The sequence below is a fragment of the Clinocottus analis genome, unplaced genomic scaffold (assembly GCF_023055335.1).
Source record: "Clinocottus analis isolate CAN_PGR_092001 unplaced genomic scaffold, fCliAna1.0.p SCAF_3, whole genome shotgun sequence".
NCBI classification, from domain to species: Eukaryota; Metazoa; Chordata; class Actinopteri; order Perciformes; family Cottidae; genus Clinocottus; species Clinocottus analis.
The window spans coordinates 14,010,904-14,021,054 of record NW_027176042.1 but is presented as its reverse complement, the minus strand read 5'-3'; the positions used below and the strand labels follow the sequence as shown (position 1 = coordinate 14,021,054).

The window sequence follows — 10,151 nt, the reverse complement described above, 5'->3', positions numbered from 1 at the left end:
TTAATACATATTATGATGCTATGTTTACATGGTGGATATCGTGAAACAAATGTGGGTTTTATCAAGTTATGTCAAACTGGAGCGTGCTGTCGACTTCGAAAGCCTTCACGCGCAACACCGCACTAATCCACTGGGCGGCAGGAGAGAGTCATTTACCCGTAACGGTCTCCACGGTCTGACAGCGACGCCTTAGTGAAAGAGCTGCTTCGCTCACACATTACATCAGTTTTCAGTTCAATAACCCAGTAGATAGTATCGCTAGTGAGCAGCCCAGCCGCCTCAATCTTCTGTTAACAGCCCACCTTTTGGGTTTCCCCCTTATGTTGGAGGGGCGGTAGCCTGGAGCTTTTCGCCCCCTCTGTCGACGCTGCAGCTTTTTTCTTTTCTTTTTTTACAGTCTGTACCCTCGCCCACCCGCCTTACCACCGACTCCTTTGAAGCTCACACTACATATATAAACATACAGTACACCGTACACAACCCATTCGGAACACAACGCGGTTATTAACAGAATGGCTTCGGAACACTTGGAGATGAACGGTGATGGTGAGCGGCGCGGCGACCTGGAGGTAAGAAGTGAAGAGACGGTCCGTTTCCTCGTTAGAGAGCGGCCACTTATGTCCTGTGTTATGTCGACCATCTGATCCTACACCTGTAATCACCTTTAATCTGCTCAGAAACACGACGGAGTGTCGCGTTGACACATTCGATACACCATAGGTCTGTCTGGTCTTCACCCATCTCTCCCATCAACCGTTATCACGTCATGTTGCGTGTTCTCCAGTTGAACGAGCGTCGAGAGTTTTATATTCATTTAGCTCACTAACGTCCGCAGACTGGCGCTGTTTCCGCGGTAGTTAAACCGTTTCCTCTGGTTTACGACTTGACTTGTGTTTGTGTCGTCCGTCTCTCTGCTGGGACTCAGTTTACTCTGAATAATGGAGCTCGTATGGGTCGGTGAGGTCGTTGCTCTGTTCAGGAATGTGACGATGGGTCAACGCAGTGACCCAAATCCTGATGACCGGCTATCTGTTGCCGGGCTGGACGGCTCGTGTATCGGGGTCACATTTAGGAATGAAACTACTATCCGTATTAGTATTAATAAATCCGGTCCACGTGCCTATATCGTCTTCCACCAGAAATACATAGCCTTTAGTACAGCTGATAATAACCTTAATGCATCACAAGGTTTATATGAAACAATATAACAGAGTACATGTTGTGTACATTTTAACACCGCGAAAAATGGGAAGTGGTTGTCCATTGTGTCACAGGGGATTGACTCCAGGCTCACTTATGTGAAACTACAATTATTTCGACCAAAGTGTTTTCATTGGAATTATTGTATTTTGAACTTATTGTCTCTTTGTGCTTTAAATTTGGCACTTTGATTGTTATTGGACACGAGGAACTTGCGATAGTATTTTTTTTTCTTTAATAAAAAATATTAACCAATATAGATTAACCGAAAAATAATTGCTGACACTCATAGATCTTTTGAAATAATAACTACTTGCTGGCCTACTTGTTTCAGCGCTTTGATAAGCTTTAATGCTAAAAGGAATATTGGGGTTAAACATTTCCAGTAACATCATCTGGGCAACAAGCCTCCAGGGAATGAAGAAGACATCAAGTCAAGTATACTTGTTGAACTCAATATCACATAATATCTGTGGGCTTCCCAAAAAAGCATAGAGCATGCGTAAGGAAAAACATGATGAAGATGTTAAAAAAGGAAATTAAAAGAGCGATCTCCACCCCTTGGAAACACAGGGCGCTTAGGAAGCCATGTGTGGGGAGAAGGCACTTACAAAGACAATGAAAAAGGAGTCGTAGCAGAACATGTAGTGAGTGACAGCTATAGTGACCCTGCACTCATCTGCTGGTTTACCACCTTTTTCCTCTTTGGTCGGGCAGGAAGAAACCGAAAAGCTTTGAGTTGCACCTCACTGTAAGAGGTTCCCTGGCACAGCGCACAGAGCTGGCATTGTTGGATTCTCTGAACTCCACCCTGAAAGCCTGAGCCTGACCTCAACTCATATGAAGAGAAACACAGGACTCAGCAATAACCCTGGTTTCCCATGATGTAATGTTTGTAATGTTAAATGGACCATTTACCACAGACTTGTTTCATCTGTAGAGATAAACAGAACATTTGTCTTTGCTGTTGCACAAAAAGGAAGTAAAAATATTCCTCCATTTCCTCTTCCTGAATAAATTAGACACAGTCCACTTGCGTGTTAATAGCAGAGGAATGTCTGCTTCCTCTGACTTTCCACATCACTACTTATTGCATGTTGAGTTTTAGTTATTTAAGAAATAATATAGCATTGTTAAATATATTATTATCTGTGTGCTGAGTTATTGCTATAAGTGCATGCTTCACCGGTGCTCACTGTTTGGTGTATTTGAAACATGTCCCTAAGCGTAATCATTCACTTACATTGGTATGGAGGCCGTTGTCATGTTTCAGATTCAATTTAATTCAGTTTAGTTTGTACAGCCCTCACAGGGCTTTACAATCTGTACACATACGACATCCCTGTCCCGGGACCTCACATCTGATCGGGAAACTCCCCCAAAAATACAGAAAAACACCTTTTACAGGGAAAGTTGGGAAGAAACCCCCCGGAGACAACAGAGAAAGTTCCCTCTCCCGGGATGGACAGTGCAGTAGATGTCATGTGTACAGAATACAGAATGTGTCGGCCGGAAACCCTCTATGACTAACACGGTTTGACCTTTTAACTGAAACCAACTCAGAGACCATCCAAGAAACGAGTGCTCCAGTTTGAATAAAGCCACTGAACACTTTCACTTCCGTTAACATCTTTCACAGTAAACAAAAATACTGCGATTGCACAAATATTGGTGTTTGTTCTGTTATGCTCATTAATTCTGGTATCTTTCATAGTCATTATTACATTTATGTATTGTGTTTGTTATGACATTCGACTGTTTGTTTGTTTTGATGAAAAAAAAACCTGTTTGTGCTGCTGACACATTTCTGTCAAATGACTAGTTGGACAATTTACGGGCTGAAAAACATTCAGCTTCATATTTCCTAAGAAGGGGAAATCCTACTTTCTAGAATTTTCTACGTGTTTCCATTAAATCCAATGTAATGGCAGCAGTGGTGCGCTTTCATTTCCTCTCTTAAAGTAACTTATTAGTTCCATGTTGACCCAAGTTTCAGGAAATGAGAGTAGGTGATTCTGCTGGTTGAGCGTTTGTGAAAGTGAAATGGGTCACAGCCATCTGGCGGAGAGGGTTCATTCATTAACTCTGCAAAGGAGGTCATGTTTGGTGGGTAGGGTGAAGAACAGGCCCAGGAAGAGCCCATGCTGACGCAGATTTAAATCACAAATTATGTTTCATGTGCGTGACATTGCGAGATAGGCCATGGCCTTGGCGGACATTGCTCTCTCCGACTGCCCTTGGATTTTTTCCATGTTAATGTTTAATTAGTTGAATGAGGGCTGTTGAGTTGAGGAACTACTGCATCACTAAATTATTACCATAATTGACCTATTAAGAAAAGAAATACAAGCGATATGCCTGACTAAGCTTTTTGAGGTATCACTTACGTGTCATTCTTTATGTCATACTGATGTCAGGGTTTGTGTTTAGGTCTCGCTGCAAGGCCACCGGAGGAGGCAGCAGATGCCTCTGAACATGAACCACTATGCCAATAAGAAGAGCGCAGCAGAGAGCATGCTGGATGTTGCTCTGCTGATGGCTAACGCCTCCCAGCTGAAGGCTGTGATGGAGCAAGGACCAACCTTCACCTTCTATGCGCCCCTTATCACTCTCATCAGCATCTCACTCATCCTACAAATCATAGTGGGAGTTCTGCTCATCTTCATCGGTAAGTGTGGAAACTTTTACACAATGTAACACACATTTTGTGTGTTTCTGCGGCACACAAAGTGTGTTGGTGTCTTCTACTGCAGCATTGTGTATATTGAAAATGTGTGCACACATTCAAAGCAGAAAACTGTGTGTGAAACTCAGGTCAGTATCCAAATCCCCCACACTTTGTGAGGTACTGAAATCACACATGAACACAACTCATTAATTAGTTACATGTGCAACTTTTTTGGCTTTTTTTGGTAACAATGTGTGAGCATGCGTGACCTTAGTGTCACGCACATTATTGACAACTGTTTTTAATTTGTAGTCAGATGTTCCTAAAAGCAGTTCTTCTATTTGGTTCTCAGTCTTTGTGTTAGTTACCTCACTGTTGATATCATTGATAAGGAAATTGCATTTCTCTCTACAACCACAAATCTTTTCTGCTTATTTACAAACTTGAGAAATGCAACAGGTTTACAAACTGTGATCAACAATCAAAAGCCTGGAAATCATCTGAGCGCTTAATTTCACAAGCACACCATCAAGTTTAGGCATATTTGGGCTCATGAACTTTAGAGCACACAGGTTTATGTCCATACATAGGTGTGCTCCTTCCTCCCTTGTATTCATATCTTATCCAAACAGAGAATACTATTGTGACTAAGAGCTGAGCTTTTAGAGCCATAGCAAGAAGAAACGCCTCTGCTGTGAGCCATTTTCAGTTTTAGAAAATATGTTTTGTAATTGGAAATTTGCCAACACAAAGATAGCCGGGAAATAACGACAGATTTCAATCTGTCTAAAAAATATCCCTTTTAAAAACCAGCTAGGCATGTAATGCTAACTGAATGAGAAGCTAATGATCACCTGGGGCAGAGCTGTCCTATTATGTTAATATATAATGATGTCACTGCCAACTTGAAAGAAACACGTGCTGCCCCCTTGTGGTGGAAAGGAGGACACTTCTACTGACTAAACAAATCTCAATAATGCCCTCATAATGTTTCATTTCTGTTTTGTCAGTGAAGTGGAACCTGAACGATGAAAGCATGCATTACAAGCTGAACATCATGGAGAACGTCTCTACGGCCTTCGTCTTCATCATTGTCGTGGTCAATGTCTTCATCACAGCTTTTGGAGTCCAGCGACCCAACTGAAGTTCTTGAATTACCCTGCACCTCACTCACCTGCTGATCAACTTAGTGAAGATGGACTCCCACAATATTTATGCAAATGACCAGGATATTTATTCACATACTAAAGGACATTGCAGGTGCACTTGTCTTCATGTAACCCAACCTGCAGGCTTTAGGAGACCAAACATAGCCTGAAGATCAGGTGACACATGTGTGTTTCAGAGTTCATTTCTTCTCTAACCATGGCCCTGAAACATATGGTCAGTTTTTATTTCAGGTGGTAAATCAGTTCCTTTTATCATACTCAGGTTACTGATGCAAATACATGATTGCCTTTACTTATAAAACAAACATATCAGGAGCAGTATTCTGCATAGTATTCCTGTGAAAAAGACATTTTACTGTTGTTTTAAAATGTGTCGTATCTGTCAATCTAAACATAATATATCATCTTTATAAAAAATTGAATAACGTAAAAAAAAAAAAAAACGTGATCACCAAAGCATAATCCAAATGACCTTCTTATTAATAGGATCATCAGAAGCAGTCGGAGCACACTGCTGCTGGCTTTAGAAGATAAAATGGCTTCAATGTGGGGCGAGATATTACATTGTTTACTGTTAAACACCTCAACCAATGAATGAACTGGGCCTTACATGCTTTGTTTTTTAAGTGCTATGCAAAGTATAGTGTGTAATGTTTAAAGAATTACTCGTATATATTATTGTATGTCTTTTGTTTGTCATGTGTTTGTGCATTGAGTTATGTCCTCTGTGTGACTTTTTTAAGGACTTTTATATGATTTTGTGCTACACACTGAATATTTTTTTATGACATTTATAAATAAATCTACAAAAGTGATAAGATGTGGTTATTGTCATTTTTTATTCCTATAATGCATTGTTTGTACAAAGAGAAACGTCTCAGTTCCACAAATAATGGCACTTGTAAATTTAAGGCATTTTTACACCACACACAGAAAGTTGACAAACTGTCAGGCACTGGATTCAATGAGTAGAAATGAACTGTCAAGCATCAGAAATCAATTACCAATATCACTTTACAAAAACAAAAAAGCCATGCCAACATCTTTTCAGGTGTTTCTTATATTAGCTTTTGATATCCTGAACTATATATTTAAAAAAAAACAAAAAAAACCATAAAGAAATACAGTTTAACAAAGCACCATCATAGGGTTAGGGCTATGTAATTCATTTCAAAAAAATTGTTTATAAAGTCTGAGAAACAGCATTAAGTTGTATCTGCCTCTTTAGGGGTGAATTCACTTTCTGACAGACTTTGTATTAAAAAGGTAAAAATAAAACAGGCAGTTAAACGCACAGAAAGAAGAAAAAACGAAGATGGCAAATTCATGAACATTTAAATGGAGTTAACTCTCACAAATTGCGTGTGGTACTCTGAGATCAGCTGCAAATGAAGGGTAAATATTTGGGTAATCCTCCGCATATTCAGCACTGCGCTTAATCATACAGACTGAAAAAAAAAGTAAAACAAAGTTTCCATCCTGCCTGTCCCAAATACGGGAAATCACTCGGGTGTACCATTAAAAAATGTGGTTAGAGATGCCACGAAGTAAGTGGCAGTGCCTTAACCGTATGTGTGTTGATGGCCACTAGGGCCAATTCCATCCTTGTCAAGGGGAGTGCTAACCTTCTCTCCTTTCATACAACACGTCATAACCAAGGGCACTGTCAGATTACTATACAACGAGATATGCGCCGTAGTTTTACTTACGGTGTAACTTCCGGGTTGTAAAAATAATTATACCGATTAACCTCCGCTGTTGAATGTTTTGTTGGACACTAGTTGGTCTGTGGCGACGCTTAATTTGTACAAGTCGTAATTTGATAAGTTTATATTTGTGTTCTGGGTTGTAACTCGACCCACAATGCACTGCACTAGGAGCGCGGGCTATCATTGGTAGAAGCAATCACGTGACGGCAACATTCGCCCAAAGATTTATTTTCTGGACGTAGCTCTCATCTTTTCTGTCTGTTCTTCACATGACTAATCTTTCTTTTTTTAAACACGTGGGAAGGATGATTCAGAAAATTCCTGATGAAACCACAAGCCAGCACATTTGTGCAGTTTGGTGAAGTAGTTCACTTTTGGCCACCAGAGGGCAGCTATGTTCCATCACGTGCTAGTGACGGTTCCTTCTCTTTATACATCCATGGACAGTAGCGGATGATCTCTGTTTCGGATTTAAATTGTAGAGAACATTAAAATGCATTTTACGATGCTTGACATCAGGAACAACTGAGCAGAGAAGGAAGTATCAATCTTAATTACTAAAATAAATATAAATAATGAGTCTCAGCACCAAAGTGTAAGGAAGCGCGCAAAATGCTGGTTGTTGCTTTCTGGAATCAAGGACAACACATATATACCTGCAAAATCTACTGATGAGATGAATGATATCCTTTTTCAGAGAAATAGATCCTTTATGGTCCAAAATATATCGGCAATTGTTAATATTTTGTAATATTTAAATCACTAGTTCAGTTAATATTCCCTTTTTTAATTGGTTTGTAAAAGTAGTTTTGTCAGATTTGAAGAATTTATATTGCATTTGGAAAAAGGAAACATTACAAAAATATGAAAAAGGAGCAATGATATTTCTTTACATTCTGCAAATTCAGCCTTTTTTTAATAATTAAATTAAATTCAAACTATTTCCTGGCAGTGTAGTCAAACTTGCTTAATTGTTTTTGTCTTCACTGTGTTCACCCCACAAGTGCATTCAGTTCTTTTAATCCACTGAAATAGATATTAATACATGAAGAAATAAGAGCAAAGTGCCAAATGCAGATCGGAATTTACCCCGTCTAAACTTAGAAATTTAGATCACAAGCAGAAAACAATATGCCGTAAAGCTGCGTACAAACTGAGTGTTCAACTCCTGAAAGGATATACTGTGCTATGCTTTGGTGCCAGTACTGCTGAGGCACCTGGTTGTGAAGGAGTCAGTCACTCCCTCACTTCATGAGTCTTTCTTCAGTGTACCATATGAGAACCTCCTGTGCTTTTCTTTTTAAACCCAGAGCCGCCATCCCGAGAGTCCTGCTCCCTCCCGTCACTTTGGCCTCTGTGGGACAAATACATCATCTTCAAGACACTGAATTAACAGCATTAAGTGGAGTTATATTTTCAAAAATATGTATGCAATAAAGTTAATATATTTACTCGGCATTAACACAGACAATATCTGACTTGCAATGTCAGATGACATTACACAACTGGAAAACTACTTACCACTGTAGTAATAGAGTAAAGCCATTCCCACTGCAATGCTGAAACAGCCCAGAAAGAAGTGGGGACCTGCAGCGAGATAAACGCAAAACAACATAAATGTAATTTACGAGTTGAACACAGTTCTAGCCTCGAAAAGGTTGAAATCCTTTTTCCATATTTGGTCATCACTAAATCATCTACTGATTCTTTTATGATCTTGCAGTTCGACAGTTTGAATGTTGCACATGTAATTGACGTATGTTATTTTCCAGCTTCTTACCTCTGTTGTTCAGAACATATCTCTGTTGGTAGACGCGTGGATATGCCAGTGGATCTAAGGTATCTGGTTCAGATTGGTTTAGTGTGTTGAATAAAATGTAGAATATACAGTACTACAATACACAACAAATTGGTAAAATCCAGTCTGTAATATCCAATTAATAAATTAATATCACACATGATGTAGAGAAGCAGTTTTTTGGAACAAACCTCTGAGGCGGAGCCGTGTGGGCAAGCTATAGTAGACCTCCTCCACATGCAAGTGAAGAGCTCTGTAAAATTCCCGGCATGCTTCCTCTCCTTTCCCCTGCAGATGCGCCAGAAGCTCACCGAGTCTAACGCTCGTGGGCACGTCCAGGTTCCTAAACTGGAGAACAATGACAAGTTAAAACATGACTCTTAATTATGTGATGTATAGCATTTCCTTTCCTGTAGAGCTTGCTTACATAGCTTGACCATGCCTGAATGAAGCATCTCCTCTGGAATTACTTTGTAAATTATTTCACATTAAAATGTTGTTTCATCATGTTTTCATGCTGACATGAAATTTGTAAAAACTGCGACTCGAATTCCTTGGTAAATTTGTTAACCACCGCCTCTGTTCAGGCCAGACAACACATGGACCTGATTGTATTTGAAATATGAATCAGATGCTTGAGAATACATACTTGTACTCTATGATACAATATATTAAATTACGGCACATTCAGCTTCAACATTAAATATTGCTTACAAGTTGATGCAATTGTAATATTAGGAATGTAAAATACTATAGTGAAACACTGACAGGGGTCATTCTGCCGCATAATTCATATTTTGCATAAAACTTTGCTGTAGGTTTTGAATGTGGAACTTTTATTTTAACAGAGTATTATTATAACACTGTGGTGGTATCACTTGTACTTGCAAGTGGTATCACTTACAAGTACAAATACTTGCACTTGCATGGGACCAAGACAGTTAAGTACTTCGTATGAGGACATACTTTTGTGGCCTCCTTGTCTGAGAGGATCTGCGGGTAGATTCTGTTCAGCTGCAGGATAACTTTGTCTACCAGCTCCGTGTCCAGTCTCCGCTCCGCTTTGAGGAAGGCGCTGTCCTCCGTCAGCTGCTCGTGAAAACTGTCTGTCCACGTTCACGGAGACACGTTCAAAACCAGCGTTAACACACGTTCAAAACAAGCGTCACAGTACACGTTCAACGGACAACAGGCAAGCCTTCTCCTTCAGAGGGGACGCCAGCCGAGCACTCAGGACACCGAGAGGAAATGGGACGTTAAAGTGGCAAGAGAGTGAGAGGACACGGGCAATAAGGAAGGTCGCAAAGACCCGTCCGTTTGACAGCTATTGTGTCGATTGACGCTCTTTTTAATGTTAAATTGTGTTGTTCAGAAACTTTTTTCCGAAGCAGTACTGAGACGTAACACTGTTCTTGACCACACGAGGCAGTCAAAGTCGTTAACGCCGCGATGGATTCTTGATTTGGGAAATAATGGGACGATATTAACGCGAACCACATAGTAAGATAATACTGTAAATAGTTCTCGATTAAGAAAGACACAAACCTCCCATTGTGGAGTCCCCTCTGTCCTCTGTGTGGACACGCCCCACTACGTCACGCCGTAGG

General features: G+C 40.1%; 2 protein-coding genes and 1 non-coding gene across 3 annotated transcripts; 1 reads left to right on the top strand and 2 right to left on the bottom strand.

Moving 5' to 3' along the window:
- The first annotated feature begins 185 nt into the window (after positions 1 to 185).
- ninj1 (ninjurin 1) lies at positions 186 to 5,838 on the top strand. The gene is made up of 3 exons (XM_068594772.1): positions 186 to 569; positions 3,631 to 3,868; positions 4,879 to 5,838. Exons 1-3 carry the CDS (start codon positions 513 to 515, stop codon positions 5,010 to 5,012), a joined length of 429 nt encoding a protein of 142 aa, XP_068450873.1. The 5' UTR covers positions 186 to 512; the 3' UTR covers positions 5,013 to 5,838.
- A 718-nt stretch (positions 5,839 to 6,556) lies between these two features.
- On the bottom strand, positions 6,557 to 6,684 carry LOC137797828 (U6atac minor spliceosomal RNA). Its single transcript, XR_011078944.1, has one exon. It is a non-coding gene; the product is annotated as a U6atac minor spliceosomal RNA (small nuclear RNA).
- Positions 6,685 to 7,717: 1,033 nt separating this feature from the next.
- On the bottom strand, positions 7,718 to 10,136 carry card19 (caspase recruitment domain family, member 19). The gene is made up of 6 exons (XM_068594771.1): positions 10,090 to 10,136; positions 9,511 to 9,650; positions 8,736 to 8,892; positions 8,527 to 8,589; positions 8,268 to 8,333; positions 7,718 to 8,100 (listed from the first exon to the last, which is right to left on the bottom strand). The coding sequence occupies exons 1-6, from the start codon at positions 10,094 to 10,096 to the stop codon at positions 7,991 to 7,993; spliced, it is 543 nt and encodes a 180-aa protein (XP_068450872.1). The 5' UTR covers positions 10,097 to 10,136; the 3' UTR covers positions 7,718 to 7,990.
- Between the last annotated feature and the right edge of the window lie 15 nt (positions 10,137 to 10,151).

What these genes read in the sequence shown, in the direction of transcription:
- card19 (XM_068594771.1), bottom strand. An exon ending in CAGACAAGGAGGCCACAAAA is followed by an intron (nt 8,893 to 9,510) that starts GTATGTCCTCAT and finishes ATTGTTCTCCAG; the next exon opens with TTTAGGAACCTGGACGTGCC. An exon ending in CACACGGCTCCGCCTCAGAG is followed by an intron (nt 8,590 to 8,735) that starts GTTTGTTCCAAA and finishes AATCTGAACCAG; the next exon opens with ATACCTTAGATCCACTGGCA.
- ninj1 (XM_068594772.1), top strand. Translation starts at nt 513, where the DNA reads ATGGCTTCGGAACACTTGGAGATGAACGGTGATGGTGAGCGGCGCGGC. An exon ending in AGCGGCGCGGCGACCTGGAG is followed by an intron (nt 570 to 3,630) that starts GTAAGAAGTGAA and finishes GTTTGTGTTTAG; the next exon opens with GTCTCGCTGCAAGGCCACCG. An exon ending in AGTTCTGCTCATCTTCATCG is followed by an intron (nt 3,869 to 4,878) that starts GTAAGTGTGGAA and finishes CTGTTTTGTCAG; the next exon opens with TGAAGTGGAACCTGAACGAT.